The sequence below is a fragment of the Bubalus bubalis genome, chromosome 3 (genome assembly GCF_019923935.1).
Source record: "Bubalus bubalis isolate 160015118507 breed Murrah chromosome 3, NDDB_SH_1, whole genome shotgun sequence".
NCBI lineage: Eukaryota > Metazoa > Chordata > Mammalia > Artiodactyla > Bovidae > Bubalus > Bubalus bubalis.
Genome location: NC_059159.1, coordinates 21,084,255 through 21,112,113, shown reverse-complemented (window position 1 = coordinate 21,112,113; position 27,859 = coordinate 21,084,255). Strand labels below are relative to the sequence as shown.

Here is a 27,859-nt window from a genome sequence, read left to right as displayed (position 1 = left end):
GGCCATAGACACTCAGGGTCCAGCCATGGAGGAGGTACCAGGCTAAGGGAGCTCCGTCCCTGTCGTTCCTCTCCCTCAAACAAACTCCATCAGATCAGTGTGTTAGTTTTATTTTCTTTGCTTTGGTCTATACAAAAAAAACCAATAACCAAAAACATAAAGCGATCATAATAAAACTCTGCTGGGACCTCCCCCAGCCCCCAACACCTGTGTGCAGGAGGTGGTGGTGGGGAGTTTGAAACAGGAAGAGGAAGAGAAAGCCCCTCACCGCACACCAGAGGGGTCAGCCAAGAGCACTTCTCAGGGGTCAGCTAGGGTAGTTGTGTGGGCAGGAGGAAGGTTCGAGGGCGCTGTCCCCAAGCTCTCCTAGGAGAGGCCAAAGCCAACTGAGTGTCCCGGGGAGGGAGCAGGCAGTGTCCTGAAGCAGGAACAATCTCTCCGTGTCTCCACCCCATCTTCCCAGACGATCCCTGAACTTTCCAAGACAAGCTTTGGATTCTGGGCCTTTTGGCCTTGAACCTGGGGCCTGAAGATCCCGGGGACTCAGCACAGTTGGAGTTCAGTGATCAAATCAGAAGCCAGAGCTGTGGGGCCCAAGCCACTGGAGATGGGCAGCCTGGGAGGAGAGGGGAGCTTCGGGGGGGGACAAGGTGGGTGCCTCGAGTCTAAAGTTTTAGTGCCAGGGCCTCAGGGGTGGGAACGGGTTATCGGGCCCTGGACCCACGGCCCAGAATAGAAAAGCAGGAGCAGATCACCATCCCAAGAAAGACCCCACAGAGAACCTCTGGAGGCACGGGGCTCCGCAGGAAGTTGCAGCCCTGCTGCCCGGATTCAGGCACTTGGCTATCTGGCCCCATCATCTGCACGGAGAACTTCTCAGATGGGGAACTGCACCTGGGGGGGTGGGGGGAAGCAGACATAGACAGAGGGTTAGGCCAGGTCCGTGGCCCCTGGGAGCTCGTGCCACTCCTGTGTCACCCGCCCACCATCCACAGAAGGGGCAGGAACTCGCTGCCCGGAGCAAAGATAATAGAACAAGGCAGGCAAGGCATGCCTTCCCTGGGACAGCTTAGCACCCAGAGGCCCCACGCTTGCTCCCTCCTAAAGGAGCCAGGGTTTCAGGGAAAGCCTGAGAGGCCTCCCGTGAGAAGGAGGTCCTAAGGGAAGGGAAGCCCAAGTCTCAGCAGCCCATAGTGGGAGAGAGAGCTGCAAAGCAGGGGGAGGGGGCGCCATACTCGGGTCCGGGCAGCTAGGCCAGCATGTGGTCTGCAGTTGGGTAGGGGGGCCTGAGGCCGTCGCTGTAGGCGTCGATGGGATAGTCCCCATCCATGTCCATGTGCATCTCCAGTGGGTCCATGGGCACGTCGCTCGAGTACATGGGGCGGTAGGTGGCGTCCATGTCTGGCGAGGAGAAGGGTCTCAGGCTATTCTGCGAGGGTCTGGACAGCCCTCAGCCACACCTTCCACCCTTTCCTGCCCCAGTGGGCGGGACCCCCCCCACCCCCACTTAGGGACCTGGACTCCAAGTCAGGGACCTGGCCAGGAGTTGGTGTGAACACTACGGTGACTGTCCTGGTCCTTTGGTCCTGGGGACAAAAAGCTGCTCCCTCGCTCACATACACCCACAAAGGACGCCCCTGTGCCCCAGCACTCCAGGGTCCTGAGCAACTCTGCACCCACTTACCATCAGCATAGGGTTCATTCATGGGGATCATGCTCTGGGCCTGAGGACAGAGACAGAGAGAAACATTAGGGGAGAGGGGAAGGGAGGAAACACAGGCTCTGGACTGGGGTGGGGGAGGTGGGGAGAGAAGAGCAGCAAGAGATGTTTCTCTAGAGGAGCCAAGGAGGTCTTCCCTGGTGGTCCAGTGGCTAAGACACTTACAATGCAAGGGGCACGGGTTTGATCCCTGGTCAGGGAACTAAGACCTCACATGCTGTGCAACCAAAAAACAACAGATAAAGAGGGGCCAAAGGAAAAGCGAAGACCCCTTGGAGGCACCTGCAGAATTAGAGCAGCCCTGGGGAGGGGAGTGGCAGGGAGAGGACTAGAGAATGGGTGTCAGGAGCAGCCCCACGCAGGATCAGGGCAGCCGTCAGCCTGGAACAGCACCCTTGTGCAAGTTAGGGAAAGGCACTCCTGCCCCAACACTTTATATCAGTTTGAACATAAAACTTCCATTTTGTAGGTCAAAAACAGTAGACGGTCCAACCTATTACTTTCATCTGCTGGGAACTGTCATAAATGATCCAATTATAAAATTAAAATCTATTGGGAATTCCCTGGCAATCCAGTGGTTAGGACTCTGCATTTCCACTGCAGGGGGCCCAGGTTCAAACCCTGGTCGGGGAACTAGGATTCCCCCATTCAGCATATTAAAAAAAAAAATTAAAATCTATGAAGCTGACAAGATGGTAACACCCCCACACACACACCCCCGACAAAGTGCTGTCCTTGTGCAGTACGCAACTTGCACAGCCAGACACTGCGACCCAACCCAGGATACTCACAGCCTCCCAGGCGGCAGGGTCGTGCTTGAAGAGGGAGTTAGTGAGCTCCACAGACACCCGTTTGCGGTAATCTGGGTTCTTGTCCTCGGAGATGCGGAACAAGACGGCAGCGGCGTAGGTGGCTGAGGGAAAAGGACAGGCCAGGCAGGTCAGGTGCTTGCCTCCACCTCCCCCAGCCTCCCTCCTCACCCTGCTCGCCCCCTTGCGCCTAGCCCAGCCCCTCACCGGTGCCCTCATTGCGCGAGTGCAGTAGCTCCATAAGTGGGGCCGACGCGCCCTCCGCATCAATGGCATCCGCCGCCTCCTTGTCCTGGGCCAGCTCGCACAGCACCCCGGCGGCCACGCGCTGGATGTTCTCCACCGAGGAGTAGAGGAGCTGGGGAGAGGGGCGCGGGGTGGGCGTGAGGCGAGCCAGCAACACACCTCACCACCCTGCCAATCTCCGCCTCCCAGTTTTGGATATAACTCAAGCTCATGGTAAAAAGTGTGAAAAGTCTAAGTAAGATCTAAAGAAAGGAAACGCAGGGCATTCCCTGGTGATCCAGTGGTTAAGACTCTGTTTTCAATACCAGGGCGTGGGTGCAATCCCTCCTTGGGGAACTAAGACTCCATAAGCCTTGAGGGAAGGCCAAAAGATTTTTTAAAAATTCATTTAATTTAAAAAAACCGCCACAACCCTCTACTCAGACACAGCTTCTTTCCATTGGATTTTCATCACAGTCATAAACACATATTTGATTCTTTTTTTTAAGACTATTTTTGATGTGGACCATTTTTTTTTTAATTTGTTACAATATTGTTTGTTTTATGTTTTGTTGTGTTTTGTTTTGACCTCAAGGCGCGTAGAATCTTAGCTCCCCAACCAGGGATCAAACCTGTACCCCCTGCACTGGAAGGCGAGGTCTTGACCAATGGACCACCAGAGAAGTCCCTGATTCCTGTTTTTTAATCAGACTCTGTAGCATAAAGCATTTCCCCATATTATTCAGTAACTTTTCCTTAAAAATCTATGAGTTCAGGGACTTCCCCAGTGGTCCAGTGGCTAAGACTCTGCTATCCCATTACAGGGGGGCCTGGGTTTGATCCCTGTTCAGGGAACTAACTGCCAGCCTGAGAATAAAAATGGCCAAAAAACAAACAATATTTATGAGTTCATACTGGTACTCAAGAGAGAAGGAGAATGCTACAAAGCAAAACAACAATGGAAATTAAAAAACCTCATCCATCACAAGTGGGAGTAGCACAAATTCCTTACTCTGAACATTAATAATTAAAGGAAAAAAATTCAAAAACTGAAAATTCTTCAACACCATTGTCTATGTCCACATGATATAGTGGACCATTCTTTTTTTAACCATTCTCTTATCACTGGACAGTTAATTTTCAATTATTGTTAGTAACAGTGCAATCGTCAGCTGCACATATACATTTATGCCACATTTTAAATTACATTATATTATTTCATAGAGAGTCCCAGACCTGTACTACTTGATCAAAGAATACCAATATTTTCAAGGCTGTCTATACACACCACAAAGTTGCTTCCTGGAGAGGTTTCACCACCTTATCTTCCTACCAGCAGGGTATAAGACTGCCCATTTTATTGCATCTTCACCAGCACAAAGCACTCCCATTTTTTTTTCTTTGCCAATTTGATAGTGGAAAATGGGCTCTCCCTGTGGGATAGGCTTCATTTCTTTTAAACTCCTGGGGTTGATAGAGCACTGTTTGTTTATGAACCACCTGGGAGTTACATGTGCCTCTCTCTAGATAACTACTGAGGTTTACTATTAATGAGCCTTTTATATGAAAGATATTAAACTCTTGTCTGTTGCGAGGCTTGCAAATATTTTTCCAGTTTGCTGTTTACTTTTTAATGGTTTTAGGCTATTTCTGACATTAAAACCTTAATGTTGTTTCTGACATTAAGAATACTTGCTGTTTTCGTTTGTGGACTCTTCACCTCTGAGCTTGGAAAGCCTTTTCCATGCTGGAGTTTGCTAAGTGATCATGTCTGGTGTGGCCACTTTTCTCCAAATGCTTCCAAAGACCTCTTGATGCTTGGCCCAGACTGCCTCAAACATTCCCGTTTCAGCAGTGGGGTAAAGCAAGGGTTGGGGGAAACCTCTCCTGCCCACCTGCCCCAGACTCACCTGCACAAACAGGGGGATGGTGTTGAGTCGGAAGATCTCCATGCGGTTCATGGGATCCCGGGCAAGGATGTGCAGGGCTCCAGTGCAGCCTTCCACAATCTCCTCCATCCTCACACCGTCCTGCACGAGAAGAGCCACTGGGGTATAGCAACAGTGAGCCTAGGGAGTGGTCACCCCCTTCCAGGACACTGACAAACCTCACTGGTCCTTGGAGTTTGCCTCAGTGGCAACTTGCCCCCCTAGTCACACGCTCATGTGCGCACACGTTCACACAGAGGGCAGCCAGACTCTCAGAGCGGGCGGTCACAGGCCCCAGCAGCTCACTTACCGTGTAGGGCTGCTGTGTGCCAGCAGCCACGTGGCGCTGGGCATCCTGGTGGGCCTTGACTAGCAGTTGGACAAGGCGGGGAATGACCGCTGCCTCCTGCAGTGGGGCATGGTTGGCTGGGCACAGGGCCAGATTCCTGATCAGGCCAATGGTTGCCTGGCAAGAAAAAGGGCACCCATCAAGGGCATTTCCTGGACATCTGGAGGATCCCACTTCTCCAGCATTATCTCCTCCTTCCCCCTGGTCTCTTCTCCCCCAGGCCAGCCGTGGATGTGCTGGAAGGTCTCCAGAGAATGATGCTTCTCCCAGCCCATGCCCCTTATTCCATATGATCTTGTTGTTCCTCGTGTCAGACTCTTAATAGCCCTTTCTAAAATGATACTCCATTCCAGAATATTCCACCAGCCCCCATGCCTTGACCCTCACCCCTGTTCCCTCTCTCTTAACGCTCCCTCACGGACAACATAGTCTTGCTTTTCTGATGATTGCCAAACTCTGATTATCAGGGAGTCCTCGCTAGGGTTGACCCGAAAGCCTCCTGCATTGGTGACGCTCACAATGTAATCCAGCTGAAGCAGTGGGATCTGGAACGAGGTCTCTGCCCCAGGCTCCCACCCTGCCAGCTGGCTCTGGTGCCCTCTGACAAGACCCCGTCTATAGTCGCTCCCTCACTCTGGCACCAGGTGTCACACACCTACAGCTCTGCCCTGGCTCACCCTCCCCTCCCCTGTCTGTGACAGGGAACTGACACATCTGTCCTCTACCCAGGCAGCCTCCAGGTTCCCTGGCTCCCAATGGCAGACACCAAGTGTCACCAGAACCCTCTCTACCCTTTGTCTCTTTAGCATCCTTCCTGAGTTTGAGCAGGACACATGACACAGTACTGACACCCTTCCATCCACGCGTGGCCAAAGGAACAAGTTCCTGAGTATGGGCTGAAGTGGTCTCACTTTCTGGTCGCTGCCAGCCCTTCAGGGCTTCTCCACTTCTCAGGCGCTAGAATGCATGGATGAGGTGACCTCACCCATCCATTCATACGAGGACGACTTTGTGCGTCCAGACCCTCTAGCATAATGACTGTGCCCCGTGGACCACAGAAATCACCTGTGGACTCGTTAGACATGCAGAGTCTCAGGCCCACCCCAGGCCTACCGAATCTGAGCCTGCAGTTGAATTGAGACCGCCCAGGATGGTCCTGTGCGCCTTCAACTCTGAAGCTCTATTCTAACTGATGGCCAAGCTACGAGATAGAAGGATTCTGGGTCTCAGGAGCAGAGACACCATGGACTGTGGAGGCTCTAATCCTGTCTTCGGAGCTCCTCTCCTCGCCTGGCCCCACCTGGCAGCAGGCAGTACCTTGACCAGTGGCCACTGGTTGGGCTGGTTGAGCAGCTTGACGATGGCTGGGATGCCATAGTTGAGACGCACGGAGTTCTGGGCCATCTCAGCCTCAGGGTGGCGGCTGGTGAGGTGGCGCAGGGCACAGACGGCAGGCTCCGTGATGTCATCCTTGTCGCCCGCGCGCAGGATGGCGTGGATGAGCGCCTCCACACCACTGTTCTGTGTCACCAGCGTCTTGTTCTTGCTGTTGTTGCACGTCAGGTTGGACAGAGTGCCCGTGGCACAGGTGAGGACGTTGACGTCGTCCACGCTCAGCTGGTTCACCAGAATCTTCAGCACGCTCTCCAGGCCCTCCTGGGGTTGGGGAAAGCAGTGGAGAGTGAGGGAAAACCCCAAACGCAGGGGCTTCCCAAGTATGTCCAGGGGAGCGAGATGGCCTAAGTGGGGGTCTCCAGCCCATTCAGTACAGATTCCCTGGGCCCTGAGAATCTTCAATCCCGCAATCCTGCCAACACCCCGTGAGATGGCAGTTCTACCCATGGAGGATCTGGGGCTGAGAGAGGTTGAGGGCCTGGCCTACAGACTCACAGCTCATGGGCCAGATCTGAACCCAAGCTTATCTCTAAGTCCCATGCTCTCTTCTCCAGCCCCTCCGACTCCTCCTCTGGGTCCTCAGACCCAACAGGACTGGACTCAGGCTGAGGGAGGCCCCTAGGCCAGAATGAAGCTGTTAAGCCATGCTGCAGTGGCCCACTTGAACCACTTTTATATGCTTCTTCCCTTTCTGGGCCTTTGCTGCTGCACACTCAGTGGTGCCCAAGCCAAATCTGCCTTCAGGAAACATCCCTAAGCCAGAAACCTCATTTCTCCCAGGGACAGCCATATGGGCCTTGTGGTAGAATATAAAAACCCCAGGCGCTGGGGACAGACAGTCCTGAGTTCAAATTCCAACTCTGCCGTCTACTAGCCATGACCAAGGCCATTTCTTAACTCCCTGAGCCTGTTTCTATTTCTTCTTTCTATGAAAAATTTCTTTTTTTTTTTATTTTAATTTTTTCTTGGAGTACAGTTGAAAATATTCTTTTTTAAATTTTTATCTTATATTAGATACAGTTGAAATTTTTTTTAATATTTTTATTTTATATTGGATTATAGTTGATCAACAATGTTGTGTTAGTTTCAGTTGTACAGCAAGGTGATTCGGTTATATATACATGTATCTATTATTTTTCAAATTCTTTTCCCATTTAGGTCATTACAGAGTACTGAGCAGAGCTCCCTGTGCTATACAATAGGTCCCTGTTGGTTATCTATTTTAAATATATCAGTGTGCACATGTCAATCCCAAACTCCCAATCTATCCCTGCCCCCCAATTTTCACCCTAGTAACTATAAATTCATTCTCTTAGTTTGTGAGTCTGTTTCTGTTTTACAAATCAGTTCGTTTGTATCATTTTTTTGAGGCTGCATGTAAGTGATGTCATATAATATTTGTCTTTCTCTGTCCAACTTACTTCACTTAGTATAACAACAACCTCTAGGTCAATCCATGTTGCTGCAAATGGCATTATTTCATTCTTTTTCATGACTGAGTAATATTCCATTGTATATATGTACCACTTGAGCCGTTGTTTCTTCAGCTAACAACGAGCCCCACACTCTACCTCCAGGTACTGAAAGGGGTAAAGAAGCCAGTGTCCCAAGTGCTTAACTGAGCCTAGAACATTGATGTAATTCTTAGCAATGACAGACAGGTCTAAAGGAGGAACCAGAAGACTTGTCCTGAAACTGCATTTTTCCTTAAGTTTTTTTTAGCCACCAGGGCCCCCAAGCCATCGCCTGCACACTACTGCTCCCTGCCCAACGTCTAGGGCATAACCGCTCCTCTGGTACCAGCTGAACCCCAGCCTGGAGCCATCAGCTCCTTTCCTCTAGTCCTCTTCCGAAACCCCTGAGAGGGATTAGAGCCTTTAGCTAAAGGGATGAAGGGCACTTCCAGCCTCAGCCACAGTGGAGCAAGATTTAGGGGCCTCAGGCTCCTGAGGTCAGACTCCTAGACAGGAGGCTGGATGCAGAAAGACAGCTGAGGAGGGGGACACAGGCCTGATCACCTCCCTCACCTGCTTGGTGGCCACATCCGAGAGGTTGCGCAGGGTCCACAGGCAGTTCTGCACGAGGCGGGGGCTGTTGCTCGTCAGGTGCTTGCCCAGGGCCTGCATCCCACCTGGGGTAGGAGATGAGCACATGTCAGCCACAGGGGAGCACGGCGGACTGAGCCTGGTGGCTGGTCAGGGGCCCCGCCCCCACCCACCAGGCTACATGGGCCATCCTCACGGGCTGCAGTACTCACCAGCCTCCACAATGGCAGGCTTGTTGCTGGGACATACGGACAGCACTTTGAGCACGCGGCTGGTGGTCCAGAGCAGCTTCTCATAACTGTAGTTGCGCATGATCTGGACGAGGGCCTGGGGTCCTCCATTGGCCAGGATGATGAGCTGTTGGGGGAGGGGGAAATGAGTGTGAGACAGATGGGGTCTCTGGCAAGGAACAAGGACGGAAGGGAGGGTAGGTGACACAGCTGTTATTACTGAGCTTCATCCAAAAACCTGAACAGCTTTTGTGACTATTAAATAAACCAAATATTGAAAAAAATGATAATACACAATGCTGGCAAGGATGAGGTGAGACTACTAACATACATTGCTGCTGATGGCATTGTAAGTAAGGCAATCCTTTTGGAAAGTACCTGGAAATTTTTGTAAAAGATTAGAAATATTAAAAATCCTTAACCCTACTGATGAAAAAAATTCCTCCTTTTTTGGAAAAGCTGTGTCTTGAATATGTTCATTATAGCATTGTTCATAAAAACTGAAGATCAGGAGCAACCTAAATGCCCTTCCTCAGGATAAAGTCTGGAGTCTGCATTTAATGAAATGTTATTTGCTCTTAGAAAGGGTGGTTTTGAGGACAGAGTAGCAAAAAAACAATAATAATAATTTTAATATCATACAGTAGTAGAAAACATGCCAAGTTGTAAATTATGACTATAACTGTATAAAAAATGCCCACAGGAAAGCACTGGAGGAAGCACATGGTTGTGTGAGGATCATTTTTTCTTTCCCTTATCCTCAAAATATTCAGTAGTATGATGAAACATTACATCAGAATTTACATATATACATTTAACCTAAAAAGAGGAAGGAAGCAGTGACCTGAAGCTGCAGTTGGATGGAGGGGGATGGCATGGGGGATGCGGGTCTTGGTTGGGGGCAGGAAGAACTGGAGGAAGCAAATGGTTGTGTGAGGACGATAGGGCTCAGCCCACCTTGCTCTCCTGGTTGCCATAGGCCAGGAGCTGCAGGCAGTCGGTGGTGATGGCCAGGAACTTGGGGTTGTTCTTGTTGAGCAGGGGCACCATCTTCTGCAGTCCGTCTGCCAGGCGCACTGCCATCTTGGCACCCTCCTGGTAGAGCAGCAGGTTGTGCAGCGTGGTGATGGCATAGAACAAGACCGACTCCACAGGGGAGCTGAGATGGGGGTAGAGGGTTCATGTGAGTCAGGTTCCAGGTAAATGTGGGTCACCTCCTGCAGGAAGCCTTCTCCAATACTGACACCTCTATGGAAATACCTCTTTACTAAAATTTCATTGTCCCGTGAGTCCAGTCTCATCTCTATGAACAGAGCACGCAGCACCTCTCCTCTCTCCACTGAGACCATGACTCCTCTTGCTCTGGACTCCCAGCTCGGTGCTAAGCATACCTGTCCCTACTGAGTTGGTCCCCTGGACACCTGAGTAACTGCCATGTGGAAGGCATCATGCTAGAAAGGCCTGCAAGCAACTCAGGAGTAAGATCAGTATCTCCGCCCTTAAGGAACTTGCAGCTGGGTATGGGGATCAGGAAAAAGGCTATTCAACATTGCAAGGCAGGGAAAGATAAAGGTGGCAAGAGATTTTGCACAGGCTGTTCCCTCTGCCTGGAATACTCTTCCCATCATCTACACCAGTCGAAGTCCACTCCTCTGTCAACCCCCTGCCATCAGAGTGAACAGCTTCTTGGAGCTCCACTGACCAATCTTGGGCACACCTTTGCCCTCATCTACACTGAGATGAGAAATAACCTGAGAGTTACCTGCCTGTCTCCCCTGCTAGGCTGTGAGCAGCTGAGCATCAGGACTGGGCGTAGTTCTGCACCTGGCACAGTAGGTGCTCAATAAATCTATGGAAGACCAGGGAAGTCTAAGGGAGGGGATGCCCCTGGCTCCTGCAGGGAGTAGGGGTGGGTACCTGAGCATGCGGACCAGGGCGGGGATGCCGCCAGACTTGAAGATGGCAAGCAGCCCCTCGCGGTGGTGGGAGAGGTTGTGCAGGATGCTGGTGGTGCAGCGGGCTGTGTCCAGGTCGCTGGTGTTCTGCATGGTGCGCACGACGGCCGCCACCAGCTGGGGCGAGCCCATCAGCGCCCGCCGAGACGCCTCCTTCTTTGACAGCTGGTTCACGATCATGGCTGCCTTGGTCACCACCACCTTGGGGGGTAAGGAGGAGGAGGGGAGGGAGTGAGCAGACGGGCCGAGACGGCTGCCATTGTGAGAAGGAAGGGCCAGGAGACACCTCCACAAAGCTCAGACAGACCCGGGTCAGACTTCCCACTGATGAAGCTCTGGAAATGACCTCTCTCCACCCCAGGCAGAGCCCTCTCCTACAGACCCCTGACTCTCCCGTCCCTGTCCTGCCTCCACCCTGGCCAGGCCCTCACAGACCGGGTCCTCATCATTGAGCAGTTTGGTGAGCTCAGGCAGGGCCCGGGTGGCCAGCTCAGCATCGTCCTGGTAGTTGATGAGATGTACGATGGCCGACTTGAGGAGTTGGGATGGCTCGGCCAGCCGCTGCAGGTTGGTGGTCTGCCCCTCCACCTGGGTGGTGAGCAGCAGCGAGCTGTCCTCTGCTGTCACACCGGGACACATGGCCTCCCGCACCCGCTTGGCTCTGGCGGTCGTGGACATCTGGTACTCCAGGTCACCTGGGGGCCAGCAAAGAGGGACTGAGTTGCAGGAAGCGGGCAGGGGGACACTGGGGAGCAGGCATCCCATTTGGGCTCTCTGGGCTGACTTCCAGTCCACCACTCACAGTTCTGCCTTTAACCAGTGACCTTGAGGAGGTCATCACCACCTCAGGTCATCAGCGATAAAATGGGGCACCTCCTGTTCTGTTCATCACAGGGAATTCTTATGAGAATTAAGTGACATAATAGGTGTGAACTGTTCTTAAAAGAAAGGATGCGTGTGCCTGGCACATATCACTAAAAATAAGGTCAGACTTTATTATTATTAAAAGGAATAGTTAACATTTTTTGAGTACAGGCATAGCTAAAAGATATTATGGTTATATAATGTATAATATATAAAAGATATGTAGTTCCCTACCACTACAATGAAGAAGTGAATATTGCAGTAAAGTGAGTCATGAATTTTTTGGTTGCCTACTGCATGTAAAACTTATGTTTACACTATTTATAGTATCTTGTGTGCGATAGCATTGTGTCTAAAAAATGTACATATCTTAATTTTAAAATATTTTATTGCCAAAAAATGATGACCATCATCTGAGTCTTCAACAAGTCATAGCAGCATTATCAAAGATCACTGATCACAGATTACCATCACAAAGAGAATCATCATGAAAATGTTTGAAATATTGCAAGAATTACTAAAATGTGATACAGAGACATGAAGTAAGCAAATGCTGCTGGGAAAATGGCGCATATAGACTTGATCCATGCAGTTATCACAAATCTTCAATTTGTAAAAAAAAAAATTTGTGCCTATACTTTTTTAAAGGTCTTTTGGCCATGCTGCACAGCATGTGGGATCTCAGCTCACCAATCAGGGATTGAACCCGTGTCACCTGCATTGGCAGCACAGAGCCTTAACCACTGGACCACCAGGGAAGTCCTATGCCTATACTTATTGTGTGCCCAGCAGTGAATTAACTGCAGTCCTTATATTTTTCTCATTTAATCTTACAACCCTACAAGGCAAGGACTATTATTATCTCCACTTTACAGATGGGAAAACTGAGACACAGAGAGGTTATAAGAACCTGAGTTGGGACCGGAACCCAGACAGCCTGACTCCAGAACCCAACCCTGACTCTATGCCCCTCCCTTAACAATCAGGTAGGGGTAGGATGATACAACCTCTGTCTCTTTCCAACCCTGAGATCTCATGATTCTAATTACACCCTCAACCTCCCCAAAGGAGGCAATTCACCCATTATATGGTCAGCTAAATAGAGGCCCAGGGGCTTCCCCGGTGGCTCAGTGGTAAAGAATCTGCCTGTAACGCAGGAGATACAGGAAGATCCCCTGGAGAAGGGCATGGCAACCCACTCCAGTATTCTTGCCTGAAGAATTTCATGACCAGAGGAGCCTGGAGGGCTACGGTCCATAGGGGTCACAAAGACTAGGACATGACTGAAGTGACTCAGCAGCAGCAGCAGCAAATAGAGGCCCAGAGGGTCACCCAATAGAATACAATGGATGACAGGGGAAGTTGGGACTGTGGGATTCACAAAACAGGAGAAGGGCTCTCAGTTCAGTCCAGGCTCCACCCCCTGGTAAGTCTGGAAGTCCCAGAGACAGGTACCCCAGCTTCCCAGGCAGCCCTGCCCTGGTGAGTGTCCCAAAGCCCAGAGGAGAGGGAGACAGAGGTTCCCCAATCCCATTAGTTGGGAAGGAGGGGACATCCACATGGCTTTCCTGCCTTGATACTGCACTTTAGCAAGCAACACAACGCCTGGCCCCGCCAAGCGGAGAGGCCTCTGCGTGCTGTCAGGAGGAGCTCCCCGGGGTGCAGAGGCTGAGCACTGCAGTGGCCCGGGCTGCCACCACCTATTCTCCACCCTCCCCAGCTCCCAAGGCTCACCATACTGCACCATTCAGGGCCCTAGAGCCATCTGTGGGCTACAGATGGGACTGGACCCTCCTTTCCCCCAGAGAGGCAGGGCACCCTGGGCTGGCAGGCATCCCCACCCTGACCAAGCCCCAGAACTGGGCTCTGTCCCCGCTGTGTACTTGAGCAAAAGGACTGTGTCTTCCCCCAGCCTCTGGGCTCCCTGAGGGTAGCAGGGGTGCCTCCTCAGCACTCCGTACATTCGTGGAGGGCAAGGACCATGCCTCTTCCATCAGACTGGTGTGCAGGGTCTATGCCTCCCCTTCTTATTAGAGGTTCACGGGATGGGAATCTGCTTCCCTCCCAGATGGAGTGGCGCTGTGAAGATGCTGTGCCTCCTCCCTCAGACTGCTGAGTCTAAGCACCGGAGCTGGGCCTCCCTCCGAAGACTGGGAGCCTCCTGAGGTCTGCCTCCTCTGACCCTCACCTCCCTCCAGGAGCCAGCTGCTTTTCTGCTGGGATAGCCCCACAGAAGAGTCCCCAGGGGTCCTGACCTTGGCCCGGGGGCACCGACTGGGTGTAGGTGGTGGTCTTCTTGAGCGTGTACTGGCGCCCGCAGGCCTCGTCCTCCTCTATGAGGCCCTTGCTGCTGACCGAGGGCACACAGGTGTTGGCCCCCGAGTGGATGCCAGAGTCGTAGGTATATGTCTGCTGCCACTCAGTCACCTTGATGGGCTGTTCGATTAGGTTCATCACCTCCATGGTGGCTGCTGGGGACACAGAAGAAGGGCAGGAAATTAGCTGACCAGGTGGGACATCCCATCATTTGGCACGGCCCCCATCTCCAGCCTCTCCCCAGGTCCTGCCCATCACCCCTTCCCCCAACCATGGCCCCAAGGGCCCCAGTGGGCTGTGGAGGATGGTGGGAGGCACAAGGAACCAAACCCAGGGAGGACTGCCCAGGGTGGGACACCCGGTGTGAGTCCTGAGCTTGTATCTCTGACCTCCAGCCCAGGGTGGGATGAACCCCATGGGGACAGGTGCCTTAAAGGGCCAGATGCTCCAACCCAGCCCTGGGTTTATTGCAGTGAAAAGGAACAAAGAAGAATGAGTTTTTCTTTTCTTTCCTGAGAACAAAGAACATAAAGAGAAGAGTGAGCAGGCCAGATTACCCCTAGTTTTCACTTTAACTGTTCTTAATCAGGGAAGGACAGGGAAGCCTGGGGAACTGCAGTCCACGGGGTCGCAGAGTCAGACACAACTTAGCGACTGAACAACAACAAACCTGTAGTCTAAGTTTGTTTTTTTGCCCCCTAACTCTGCTTAAGCTATATTTTGTGCCTATCATCGTTTGATTTCATGCTAATTACATCCTGTATCTGGTGCTCACCTTCACAGTACTCTCTTCGCAGACCACACCTGGTAGTTTTCTCTCTTTTTGCATTACAGAAAGAAGGCCACACTACAATACACAAAAGACAATGGGCTCAACTCCTGGGCTTTGGGACTGGGACTGCCAGATCCAATTACCGGGCTACCTGATGCCAGCCTATGACTACTTTTGAAACAATGCAATAGGAGGACGCAAAATCCTTATACGTTTGTTTCTCATCACCTACCCCTGACTGTGAGCCTTCATTTTATATAACCCTTCAGATTCCTTATGGAAGAGGGGGAAACAGTTCTTGAGGCACAAACCTACTGTGTTCTACCCCTCTGCCGGCTGAGGATTAAAGTTACCTTTCTATTTCCTCTAAGCTCTATCTCTGTATTTTTAAATTCAGGCTTCCCTGGTGGCTCAGAGGTTAAAGTGTCTGCCTGCTATGCAGGAAACCTGGGTTCGATCCCTGAGTCAGGAAGATCTCCTGGGTCAGGAAGATCTCCTGGAGAAGGAAATGGCAACCCACTCCAGTATTCTTGCCTGGAGAATCCCATGGACGGAAGAGCCTGGTGGACTACAGTCCACGGAGTCGCAAAGAGTCAGACACAACTGAGTGACTTCACTTTCACTTCAGTGGGCAGAGAAAGCCAGATTTTGGCAGTAATGGGCTCACTCACCTTGCAGCCCACAGCCCCAAACCCCCAGGACAAGAGACGTCACTCAGAGCCTCCAGCAACTTCTAGGGTCCCGAAGGCCCATCCCCATCCACTGGGACTCCTGGGAAGGGCTGCAAGGTGAGGCAAATACACCCCAGGCACTGGGTGGGAAACTGGGAAAGCGGGTGGGGCAGGGAAGCAGTCAGACAGGTTTCTCTGGGAGCCTCAGAGACTCCAGAATCTTCTGCATATGGGGCAGGATCAGGAGTGACCCCAGAGGCTCAGGCCTTAAGAACCCCATCTCTCTGGCACCCCAGCTCCTAGAAGCCTTCCCCAGAATTCTGAGTCCCACCAACCAGTTCAGACCTCAGCCACACACTCCCGGGCCATTCACAGCTCAGCTGAACCCCCATCCTCATCTGTAAAATGGGGCAGCACCATCTTCCACCACCAACCCAGCTGGGCACCTGGCCACACAGTAGGAGCTCAATGTCGGTGGCCATGCCTGGGTATCAGTATTCCCCCAGGGTGTGTTCTCTCCTCAGGGTGGAGCAGGCCTTAGGGGAGTCACTGCTACTATTCAGAAACCTGGGGACACTTGAGGGTCATGAATAGCTGGGCCTGACTCTGTACCAGCAAGGTGACTCCTACTTGGTCTGTCCAGCTCCCTTGTCTCGGGTGCTGACCTCCAGAGTCCAACAGCCAGGAAGAGGAATGAGAGAAGTTGCACCCCGGTGAGGGCCTGCCTGGTGCCTTTCAAGACAGCCAACATCCTCACAAGTGGGTTTCAAAGGACATGCTCTGCTTCCCAATTTACAGATGGGGAAACTGAGGCCCCACCGGGTGAGGGGGCACAGCAGAGAAATGACAGCCGGGACCAGGCTTGGGTGTGAGTGACACCTGTCTGTGGTCTGTGCACACCCAGTGTGGCCTCAGATGGCAAGTAGACCCCAGGCTGGCCCACCCAGGGGGAGGTAGCACCCAGCACCTCAAATCCGTTGTCCCATTGCTTTGGAGACCAGTTGAGGACGAGGCTGCAGTGGCTGGTGAGCCTGGTCCGTTGCCGGGAACAAAGGTCACCACAGATACGTATTCCCGAACAGGCCCAGCGCCACCTCCCAGGAGGACGCCAATGATCCTTCAGGTTTCCCTGCCTTTTATGGTGACCCCTCCCCTCCCCTGCTTATAAGCACACCTGGAACAGGCAGAGGCAGGAGCCAGGCCCACTCCCTGGAGCTTCTTTCCTCTCCTCCCATCACCCCAAGTGACTCAGAGTTTCGGGCTGATAAACAGAAGCAGGCTCGGTGCCGCCAGATGTGCCCAGCTGCTATCCAGGCCGATGCAGCTATTGCAGGGGGAGCCCTCCCCCTCGCCCCTGCCCTAAGCACACGCTGCCCACCCAGCACTCCTGCCTTCCCTGGAGAGACAAGACAGAGAACACAGGAGAGTTTGGGAGGAGAAAGCCTGTCTCCGAGCAGCCCCCAGGGAGAAAATTCAGGCAGGAAGCCTTGGACATCCGAGCCCGGAGAAGGAAGATGAAACTGCGTCAGTAAAGACAGCTGCATTAACCCTGCGAAGGCTACTTTGCCGGGCAGACAGCTGAGCTGCCATCTGGCCGCCGAGCCTCAGCCAGATTCGCTGAGGACAAACTGGACATCTCCCTGTGGCTGATTCATGTTGATGTAGGGTAGAAAGCAACACGATATTGTAAAGCAATTATCCTCCAAAGGAAAAAACAACCAAAAATAAAAAAAGATTTCAAACTAGCACTCAGAGGCAGAAGGAAGGCCCTGCTGGGTCTGAGTTCCAGGCCTGTGTGCCATGGATGCTGAATGGTACCAAATGATCTTTCTACATCTCTTGAGATGATTGTATAATTTTTCTTGTTTATTCTATGGTGAGTTATTAAAAAAACAAAACTGGGTATCTCCAGCCCTATCAGTAAAAACAGCCCATCTGAGCCAGAAAACACTGCTCCCAGTAGAGACCATCACCTACCCCTGGTGCTTCTCAGCCAAGTGAGAGATGCGGGCCTTGGCCAGAACCTAAGGAACAATCCACTCGCTGGCCCCAGATCCAAAGGGACCCTTGAGGTCAAGGCTAGCCATAAGAGAGGTGTTTCCTAGCAGGCCCCTCAGCACCCCGACCAGCCCAAGCCTGGAGCTAAGAGAAGCTGAGGGCTGGACAACTGCCTAGAATGAGACAGAGGCCTCACGGAGGTCAAAGGATCCACCATAGTGGAAGGATGGAGGCAGGGGCGTGTGTCTTAATTAGCAAATGAATCTCATGCTTCCTAGAAGCAACCCTGGTCAGCATTTGATTATTCCAGTTTCCAGATGAGGAAACAAGTGCCACGCTGAAAAATAGTGGTGCTCTGCTCAAGCTCAGGTCTGCCTCATTGCCAACCAGCCTCTTCCCCTGGCTCCTAACAGGGCATCTGGGGGAAGAGGGGAAACCCTGGAATCAGGGAAAGAATGCCAGGCACCTGCAGAGAGACCGGAGGCAGGGAGCTGAAGGGAGCATAGGTGGAGCCAAGCACTGGCTGCTCCAAAATCAGGAGTCACAGGTTCTAGTCCCAGCTCTGCTGGCAACTTGCTGTGTGTCCTTGGGCAACAGCTTTCCCTCTCTGTGCTTCATCCACAGAAAGAGTGGCCTGGGTGATCTCAGAGGAACGTTGATATCTAAGATTCTAGGCATAAAAAGTCAGAGTTCCCATGACAGTCAAGAAAAGGCTGAGGGTGGGCAAGGTCAGAGGTAGAAAGCAGTTCAGAGAAGACACACCAGAACTCTTCATGAAGAAAGGATGGTGGAGGGAGTTACTCTCAGCACAGGAAAGATCTAAGTAAGACCTCAGGCAGGACTGTCAAGCAACCCCACCTCTTCTCACCTACTCCCCAGGAGAATCAGGGGAATTCTCTCACAAGAAACCAAAATGCTGGTTTTGCAGTTCCCAGGGTAGAGGAGGCCACACCCAGTTTAGTCTCACCCTTCTCTGCCCTGGATCTGGAGACCCACCACAATGCCCCTGGTCAGAGCCAGGGTGGAAGGAGGCGAGACAGACGTGGGCCCTGCCCAGGCACCCTGGCCGGAGACGGGCAGAGCCAGACACAGGGCGGGGCTCTGAACTGAATGGGGGCGCTTTGTTTAGCAGTGGTTCTATTGTTGGCAACACAGGAGGAAGAAGCCAGCTCAGAGATCACAGGATGGGATGGGGACCTCGCAAGGGGCAGGAAGAGAAAACAGGGGCTCTGGAGAGGGGGTGCAAAGGACCCTTCCCCCACTGGTCCACACTGGCCAGGAATCTGCAAGCAAGCAATGAGGATGCTTTGGGGCACACTGCCCTCCACTCCTGCCTCCTCGTCTGCATGGCCAACCCAGTGGGCTGTCACCGGGCACTCTAAATCCAAGACTGTCCTGGCAGGGTGCAGCCCAGCTCTGAAATAAAAAAATAACTCCCAGGACTTCCCCAGGAGTTAGCACTCTGCGCTTCCACTGCAGGGGACACAGGTTCGATCCCTGGTTAGGGAACTAGATCCCATGTGCACTGCAGCACGGCCAAAAATATTTAAAAATTAAAAATAAATTTAAAAACTCCCACCAGAGCTACAGGCTCCTTCCCCTGCCAGCTGGGCTGGGCTGTATGACACCAAGTTTCAATCACACATCTGGAAATCGGAACAGGAATTGGTTGCCCGAGCGGTGTGCTGGGACCTGGCTCAGAAGCACTGCAACAGAGCAAGCAGGGCTTCCAGAAGGTCCTTGGGCCAGAGGTCAGACTCTGCAGATGCAGATCATGGGCTCAGGCAGTGACAGAGGAAGGGGACCGAGGACAGGGTGCAGTCAGGGGAAAGCTCCATCCAGCCCCACCTCACACTGGCCCTGTGCCCTTGGGCAAGTCATGTGATTTCCTGAAGTCTCATATTCCTCCTCTGTAAAGTGGAGACAGGGACTTCCCTGGCAGTCCAGAGGTTAGGAGTCCACACTTCTACTGCACGGGGAATGGGTTCAATCCCTGGACCGGGAACTAAGATCCTACATGCTGAGTGGCACAGCCAAAAATAAAGTGGAGACAATCAAGACACTGCTTTCTTCAGACCACTGTTAAATTGTGTGGATGGTACACAACCATGACTGCAGAAGGCCTCTGTTGATAGGAACAACCCAGGCAAGTGTCCTTCCATTAGGAAAGCAAAGAAGTTGCAGAGGAGGCCAGCAAAGATGGGCCCGGTAAGGTAGCTGGCAGCCAGCCTGCTTTTTAGGACCCAATACCCCAGGGGCTTCCCAGGGGGGTGCTAGTGGTAAAGAACCTGTCTGCCAATGCAAGAGACACAGGTTCGATCCCTGGATCAGGAAGATCCCCTCCCGGAGGGCACGGCAACCAATCCAGTATTCTTGCTTGGAGAATCCTGTGGACAGAGGAGCCTGGTAGGCTACAGTCCATAGGGTCGCAGTTAGTCAGACACAACTAAAGCGACTTAGCATGCACGCACACCCAAGGTTAAGACCCAAGCTTCTCTTCCCTGACCTCTCAGATAAGGGCTAGGAGGGGAGTTGCCTCCTGGTCCTAGGCCAGAGCCCCTGGGGTTGGAGGACAGGGTATGGTTGCGGAGGATGAGTTATATCCAGATCCTGGGAGGGGAAGGGGCAGAAACAGTGCTGCCCCTCTCCCAGGTCACATGTGCTGTGGTCTGCAGTCGGGGGCGGGCAGGCCAGTCAGGCGTGGACATTCCCCACATAGCAGCCCCAGGGGAGAGGCTGGGCTCTGCAGGGTCACCAGCCCCCACCCTTCCTCACTCTGTCTCTGGCTCCTGCAGACTTGGCCGGCGGGCCCAAGCACAGTCGGAAACAGACTCTAGAAGTACAGAGATGTGACTACTTCCCTTGAGAGCCCTATCTCCCCCTAGTCAGGCTGGGGCTTCCCAGAGAGGCCACTCCCCTCAGACTAGTGGCTCCAGGAGAAACACCCCCACCCGTGGACAAGATTTCCTTGGCCAAAACTGTGGTCTCCCCCATCAGACTGGTCATTTCAAATGGGCAGAGACTGAAGTGGGCACCAGCCATGGCCAGGGCTCTAGGGACAGGAGAAGACACAGAAGCCCATCCTGAGCTTCCGGAGGAAACCCCTCACTTCCGGTTTGGAGGACAGCCCGAGCAGCGGCCCAGGCCTGGCTGGGGGTGGAGGAGGTTCAGGTCAGGCTGACCCAGCTGCTGTTTATTTTCTTCCTTCTGGGCTCCTGCCCAAAGCAAACAAACCAGGGTGGGAAAATGAAGGGGACTTGAAGGAGAGGGAAATGCCCGGCCAGGTGGCTGGACCCTGGGAACCTCCGGGCTCCCCTGGAGAGCACTCCAGCTGGAGATCCATTCCCTGCTGGGGGCCCTGGGTGGGCAAAAATCCCAAACCAGCAGAGACCCCAAACCAAGACTTCTGGGAATGGAAAAACGCTTTACCAGCCTCAGGAAACAACCGCTAAAGACTCACTTGTGTCAGTGACATATCTCAATACCCAAGTGCCTGCTGTCCCCACCCAACCATCCCAGGAGGGCCTGGGGAGCCCAACCCCAGCTTGTGTCCACTCCTCAGGCTGTGATTCCCCAGAGTTTCATTCTGCAGGGATTGCTGCCTGACCTCCTGGAAAAGCAAGTAAGATCCAACTGTTACTTCCCTGTTCAGCATTTGCTGGAGAAAACCAGGATTTGGGTAAAGGTTTGTTTAAAATTTGTTATTGTATACACAGCATGAGATCATCCAAGAGCAAGGCTGAGAAACAGGAGCATGCTAAAAAAAGAGAAGGGAAAGAAATGTTAGTAGTAGATGCCTCAAAGGATAGGATTATGGATGACTTTTTCTTCTCTCATAAACTTTCCTAAACTTTCCAACTATTTTGCAAAGTGAGCAGATATTACTTTTTCAATCAAACAGGAGGGGGAGTCATAGTGAGTACAACCTCCATTCACCCCCAAATAAGCAGTGTATTGACTGCCCAGCCTTGTCTCAGTTGTCCTTCATGCCTGCCACTTGCCAGAGACAAGAATCTGCTGTCCCCACAGTGAGGAAAGATAGCTGACCTATTAACCTACACTCCATAGGTCACAGAAAGCTGAGCTTCCTGCCCTGAGGGCCCCCAACAGCTGAGGTGCCAAGAGGCTGAGCAAAGGGGGAGTGGTCAGAGAGTTTTCTCTTTGGCCTGGCCAAAGAAGCTGCTGGAAATCAGGGCAGTCCATGCCTCCCAAGACCTCCACCAGATTCAACCATGTCCCAGGAGGCAAGCCTCATGGTGTCCCTTGCAGAGACACAAACCCTGATGAGTTGCCCTAGTCACACTGCTCTTTCTCTTCGCAGGGGTCAGTGGGTAAGTGGCTCATGGCTCCCTGCCCCTCTCGGAGCCAGGTCTCTCCTCCCAAAAGACACAAGACTAAAAGTTTCCCCAGCAGGGACCCACCAGACCTCAGAGTTGCCCCTAAACAGTAGTGATTCCTGCCTGCTCTCTTGGGGTAGGCTGGCCCTCCCCAACTCACACAGATGGGGCCCTGCTTCATTCCCTTCAGAGAAGAGTCAACTCTGAGCCTCCACTGGCATCTCCCTCTTACTTATCAACTCAAGACCTCATCTCTAACAGGTGGGAAGTCCTTCTTCCTGTCTAGCCTCCATTCCTTCCATAAGCATCCTGGGGACTTCCACGGTGGTGCAGTGGTTAAGACTCTGCCTTCCAATGCAGAGGGTGCGGGTTCAATCCCTGGTCAGGGAATTAAGACCCCCACGTGCCAAAAAGGTGAAAAAAAAAAAAAAGGAAGAAAAAGAAATAGACTTGGGGAGGGAGGTGGGAGGGATGTTCAAGTAGGAGGGGACATGGGTAAACCTATGGCTGATTCATGTTGGTGTTTGGCAAAAACGAATGCAATACTGTAAAGCAATTATCCTTCAATTAAAAATAAATAATTTTTTTAAAAAAATATTTAAAAAAAAAGAGTCCTGATCACTTCTGTATTCTGGGTGGGAGGTTGGGGGAGGTAAGGGTGGAAAACTGCGAGCCTGTCACCCTCTTTGTAGCAATCAGCCAGGACTGAGTTCATTCTCTTTCCTCTTCTGTCACATTAAGTCCCCTCAGTCTTCTCTTCTCCAGGATCAGTAATTCCCCATGCCTAGGGTCCCCTCCTGATCTCAAGTGATCTGGAAGTCCAAGGCTGATAGGCTCAGTACCCAGGCTGTACTGACACAGATAGAGGCCCATTTCCCAGGTCCATCCGGGTGTCAGGTGCCCAGTTGGCAGATGTGCCAGAGCCAGGCGGGTCTGAGGACAGGGACACCAGCCCCTCCCTCCAGGACCAAGGCTCTGCTGACCCCACCCTCATGACCAGAAAGGCCTTCTCAACAGCAGAAAATCTACTCCCAGCCCCCAGGGCTCCCAGCTCCAAAGCTGAGGACAGCCAACTTCCTGCCCAAGAGCAGCCTGGCAGCACTGACTGGTCGAGTCCAGTAGGACACCGGCCCAGTCCTAAATCTGACTCTCATTTCTCTCTACTCCCCAGGGAACAGGTCCCCCCCACCCCACCTCACCCCCGACCCCCCGACTTGCTTGGCACAGCTCCAGCCCCCAGCAAAGCAGACAACTCCCACTTCCTATACAGGGACAAGCCCAGAAAAGTCCGTGGTTCTGCCCAGCTCAAGCCGGGAGACAGCAGCAGCTTTGACCCCTGCCCTCCTCTCCCTGTCACAACCTCCTCCACACATCCGCCACAGCCCCTGGCCTTTGGGAAACAGCCCCCTCCAGAAAACCAAGCCATGGAGCAGGGAGGTTTCAGAAGGCTGGAGGCTGGGACATGAGTCACCCCTGACAAACCTGCCCCCACCTTCACCACCCACACACACCATCCTGGGCCCTTTTGAACTCTCATCTCCCCAGACTCCCAAGCAGAGACTCTTAAAAAAGCAATGGCAGAAAAATTCTTCCCAGAGCCTCAGTGGAGTGATACAGCAGGAAGAGCTCTGGGCTTGGAGCCAAAGGACCCAAATACCAGCTGTGGCCCTGCTCAGGTCTCGCTGTGCAACCTTGGACAGTTACTTAACTCCCTTGAGTTGAGTTTCCATTTCCTCACCTGTAGAATGGTGAACGATGCTTGCCTAGAGAGATGATTGTAAGGATTAAATGAGAACAATTAATGAAAGTGCTTGGAATTTGTAAGTAGTCCCTTGTCTTTTAAGTTACCATTTTTGCCCAGGAGATCACTGAGGTTCAGACAGGTGAAGTGACTACTCCAATGGGAAATGAGTGACAGAGCTGGGAACCAAACCTAGCTCAAACCAAGTCTAAATCCCTGTGCTCAGAACTGCCCCACTGTAACATGTCCAAATAACAGCTCTTCTGTACAGGAGTCAGCTGCCCCCATCTCATTCTAAGGTGGCTCTTTTCCCCAAGCACTCCCAGGCCAGGGAGAGAACCCCCTCACCTGTACCTGCCTAATCGATACCCTTTTATTCCCACACAATGCAGTCTCAAAGCCTCATCCTTGGCAGCCCAAACATAGGTTCCAGAGGAAATGGGGTGTAACTGGGGTTCGGGGTGGGACCGGGAGAAAGGAGGGAGAGGGATCCTGTCACTCTAGCTGAGGTTTGATCTAGCAAGAATTGACCACTCGGATCCTACCTTTCCCGCCTCTCCTTCCAGTCCAGTAAGTATTGCTCCTCCTAGCAATACTTCCGTACCTCAGTATTATCTTTTCATCGCAGCCACAAACCAGATTAGCTAAACTAATCGTCTAACCAGCGTAATTACAACGCCTTCCCCTCCTCCACTTTGGCACAAAGAAGAGGGAAAACAGGTTATTTTGCCCAAACTACTTGCCTTTGTGACACCCACAGGAGCAAAAGAGGCATGGGACCCCCTGACCCAGGGCACTCCTGGGGGCGGGGAGGGTTCTGACCTTCACCCCCACTCTCCCAACTACCCCCACGGTAGAGTTGTAGGGTAGGAAGGGTCTTCCCAAGCAAATCAGAGCAAGCAACCCTGATCCCCCGAATCTTCCCTTTATCCCAGGACTGAAGGAGAACCTAGCTCTTACATTCCCCACTCTGTTCCCCCAAGGAGGCCAGGGAAAGGGCTCTCAGGAAACTGGAGGAGGGGGCAGGCAGCGGCGGCGAAAGCAGCTCTGCCTGAAACCCTTCCTGCTGAAGCCTTCCTCCTTTCCCCTTCGAACTCTCTCAGGAAAGGGGGTGGGTGCAAAAACCTCCAGAAGGAATGTACCTTCGAAAACCTAGAAATCTAATGGAAATCCAGCCCCATCGCTCCGCTTTTCGAATCAGTCACCAGCCAGCTAAATGACGTGGGGGATGGGACAGAGAAAAAAAAGACCAGAGCAATCGCTCCCCCCACCCTCAGTCTGCAGGCCCGGCCCTGCCCCACCCCCATTCCTGGGGAGTGGGGCAGAGATCGGGAGCGAGCCTGTAGGGCAGGCCTCCTGCGAGGGGGTGTGGTGGTCCCCGGAGGCAGGAAGAGAAGGAAGAAGCTGTTTCCCCTTTGGCCCACCCACCGCCCCCCCTTACTCCGGCCCCCATCTCAGGCCCCAGGGGCCCAGCAAACAGGATGGAGGTGGGGGCAGGGTGGACGGGGTCACAACGCAGGCACTAGCCCAGGTTCAGCCTGGCCGACTGGGGGAGGGGACTTTGCTCCGGGAAGGACCCCTTAAGCCTGGGGGGAAGCCCCGGCCAGGAGGCAGGCAAAGCCCCAGGGAAAGCTGCGGTGAATACTTCTTCCTGAAAAGTTTGTTTGAGGTGATATTTTCCTCCAAGAAGAGGACAGACAGCAAGGGTAGTCCGGTTCCCATAACACTCTGGAAGCCTCAGCTGCGGTAACTGGGCGGGTGAATTCTCCAGGCGTGCACGACCCCTCCGCCCAGACCCCAGTTCTTGACGCGGGTGCCAGACACCGGCTGCACGGGGAAGCCGGGCCCAGCACCAATCCCAGTGCCGTCCTATCCCGCCTCCGATGGCAGAGCTAAGAGCCCGGCACCCAGGGAGCGGAGCCGAGGGAGGCGCCGCAGGTACAGTCCCGACAGGGTTCGCAGAGCTGGAGGGCAGGGCCTCTGGACTCCTGTGCTCACCTGCTTGGCAGGTGGGGCCCGCGTCGCTGGCAAAATGTGCGCTCAGCCCCCAGAGTTGGGCAAACCGGGCGCAGACAATAGGGCCCCACCCAGGCCTGGGGGAGTAGAGAGGGAGGGAAAGCGAGGATGACGCGTGAGGTGGGGTGAGGGTGGCCCCAAAGAGACCAGCGGCAGCAAGTTTCCCAAACAGTAAATTCCTGACTACAGAGTGAGCGCTGGGAAGCAGGCCGAGCAGGTGAAAGTCTCCCCCGCAAGAGGCAGGGCCAGAGTCAGGGACGAGGCGTCGAGAGAGCTCCGCGGGCCCCGGGGGAGGCGCGATCCAGAAGCACCTGCCTTGACCCCTGCCCGCCCTCTCCCCGAGCCCCCATTAGCGCTCCGCCCGAACCTCGCGCCCGGTTGGTAGCAGCGCCCAGGACCCCAGCGCGCCCCCTGCCGCCAGTGCAGGGTGGCGCTCCCTGGCTCTGGCTCTTACCTGCCCAGAGACGACGAGGATCGGCCTCTCGGCCTCTCGCTACCCTTCCCTCGCCCCAGCGATACCTGCCCCCCGATCGTCCGCACCTGCGTTTGGAGCCTGGCCGGGCTGAGTAGGGGTCGGGCCGGGATGGGAGCCGGCGCGGGCTGCGAACTGAGATCGGCGCGCTCGGGCGGCGGCTGCTCCAGACTCTGGCCAAGGCAGCAACTCAGTAACCGAACAAAAGGCGAAGGGACCTGACAGCCAAGCCACGCCTTTCGCCCCCTTGTAGCTCCGCCCCTAAGGGAGACGCCCACCCGCCGATGTGGGCTCACTGGCTGCCTCGCCAGACTGTCCCATCGAGGGGGTGGAGTCTCGCGTCCAGTCCCCTTTCACCGCCGCCTCTGTTTATCCGCTGACCATTGGCCTCAGGGACTGCCACTCGGCCCTAGGGACGGTCTCCAACTTGAGGTTCCATCCTAACTCCGTACCTATTGGCAGATTGAAGATTACTTCCTCCTGATTGGGCAAGGAACTGTCAGTAAGACTAAGGAAAGAACCAAAGGGAGGGATGGGGTGTGTCTTGCCCCACCCTACCTCCGAGCAGGTAAGGCTGATTACTCTCCCCTTCCCCCTACCTGTCCAACAGGTGAGTCAGGGTGCGCCATGGGAAAGGACAGACGCCTTCACTGGCCAGCCAACTCAGCGTCAGGCATGATGCTTCTTTGAGCTTATTCACCCTTGCCACAAAGTGGTAATAACATACTAATATAGCATTTCATAGGCTTTTTTCTGGGTTGGGATTTTTATCTCCAAAGACGGTGTGCTTATGAGATTTAGAATTAGAGAGTCTGGATTTGACTTCTGCTCCTTAGTAGCTAGATAGTGTTAAGCAAGTTACTTGTCTTTCACCCTGTTTCTCCACATCTGTAAAATGGGTACATGAGCTGTCTCTCATGGGAGTGAAAGAAAGTTTGTGAAATCACTCGGACAACTGCTAAATCTTAGGATTAAATTAATTACATATATATTTAATTTTCATGACAATTCTGAAAATTTGTTAGGGCAACAAAATGACCATTTCAAAGATGAGGAAACTGCTTCAGAGAGATGACAAAACTAGAAAATGGCACATTCTAAACAACATTCTAAACAAGAACCCATTTCCCTTCTAATTTCAAGACCCACCAAACCACACGTTCTCCTGGTGGAATGATAGCATAGCCATAAAATGTCAAAGCAGAGGGGAGGGGCTGAGAAAAAAGCAAAAGCAAATATTCTGGGGAGAGACAGAAGAGCAATGATTTGTGATGAAGAGAAAGAAGCAGTGGGTTTGGAAGAAGTTAGGCAGCAGATCTAAAAGAGATCCGTACTGGCATAAAGAAATGAAGCGGCAGGCCCCTCAGTGGTGGAAGAGTCTGGGTTAGTTATTGGAAAGAACTTCCCAATGGGCACATTGAGAAGACAAGGGTCTTTCCTTTCTGTGGTTGATAAAAATGAATGCTTTGTTAACACAACTATTGAGCACCAACTGTGTGCTAGACACTGGGTTAGACTGTGGTGACATGGCAAATCAAAATGACCCCAACTCTCAAAGGACTTCCAGAGGGCCAAGTGTAAATAGGTCATGTTAACAACTCTGTGTGTGTCAGTGTTGGAGGGGTGATTGTTCAGGAAAGGGTCTCCCCTCAAAAAACCTCTACATGCCCAAAGCTAGCACACAGGATGGGCTGGATGAAGCTATCTTAGAGGCATCCTTGACCACTTTACCCACCAGAGAAAGGAGTTGTGGCAAACTAGTCCCACTTCTGAGATTTGTGCCATCAAGAAGTCTTCCTGGAATGGGCCAAGGAGACATCAACATCCCCAGTTACCATCCCCAGCCAGTTACCATCCACATGTCTGGGCCACTGCCCTGTCTGCTGTTTCCCTTACTCCCCTTTTTCCAGCTTACCTCAGCATCTTCCTATCTACCTTCCCCCTGCCCCACCCACCTGCTTGCCACCCTGCCAAGCCATGCAGCAGCTGGCCCCCAGCTTGGAAGAAAAAGAGCTC

At 52.9% G+C, this 27,859-nt stretch overlaps 1 protein-coding gene and 1 non-coding gene across 4 annotated transcripts; one reads left to right on the top strand and one right to left on the bottom strand.

The window, feature by feature from the left end:
• Positions 1-94: 94 nt before the first annotated feature.
• LOC102395630 (junction plakoglobin) lies at positions 95-26,070 on the bottom strand. 3 transcript variants are annotated; one of them, XM_025280143.3, is made up of 16 exons: positions 25,912-26,055; positions 14,612-14,683; positions 13,776-13,991; positions 11,092-11,351; positions 10,619-10,857; positions 9,659-9,860; positions 8,684-8,828; positions 8,454-8,557; positions 6,349-6,687; positions 4,993-5,148; positions 4,665-4,784; positions 2,737-2,887; positions 2,512-2,633; positions 1,685-1,724; positions 1,236-1,401; positions 95-894 (listed from the first exon to the last, which is right to left on the bottom strand). In XM_025280143.3, the coding sequence occupies exons 3-15, from the start codon at positions 13,981-13,983 to the stop codon at positions 1,250-1,252; spliced, it is 2,238 nt and encodes a 745-aa protein (XP_025135928.1). In that variant the 5' UTR covers positions 13,984-13,991; positions 14,612-14,683; positions 25,912-26,055; the 3' UTR covers positions 95-894; positions 1,236-1,249. The 3 variants fall into 3 exon arrangements, with proteins under 3 accessions (XP_025135928.1, XP_006055842.1, XP_006055843.1); XM_006055780.4 differs by lacking the exon at positions 14,612-14,683 and having other exon boundaries at positions 25,912-26,070; XM_006055781.4 differs by lacking the exon at positions 14,612-14,683 and having other exon boundaries at positions 13,776-13,988; positions 25,912-26,067.
• On the top strand, positions 2,281-2,353 carry TRNAG-UCC. Its single transcript has one exon. It is a non-coding gene; the product is annotated as a tRNA-Gly (tRNA).
• Positions 26,071-27,859: the final 1,789 nt, after the last annotated feature.

What these genes read in the sequence shown, in the direction of transcription:
- LOC102395630 (XM_006055780.4), bottom strand. Translation starts at nt 13,983, where the DNA reads ATGGAGGTGATGAACCTAATCGAACAGCCCATCAAGGTGACTGAGTGG. An exon ending in GCCCTGGTCCGCATGCTCAG is followed by an intron (nt 9,861 to 10,618) that starts GTACCCACCCCT and finishes CCCCCATCTCAG; the next exon opens with CTCCCCTGTGGAGTCGGTCT. An exon ending in GCACACAGCAGCCCTACACG is followed by an intron (nt 4,785 to 4,992) that starts GTAAGTGAGCTG and finishes CTTCTCGTGCAG; the next exon opens with GACGGTGTGAGGATGGAGGA.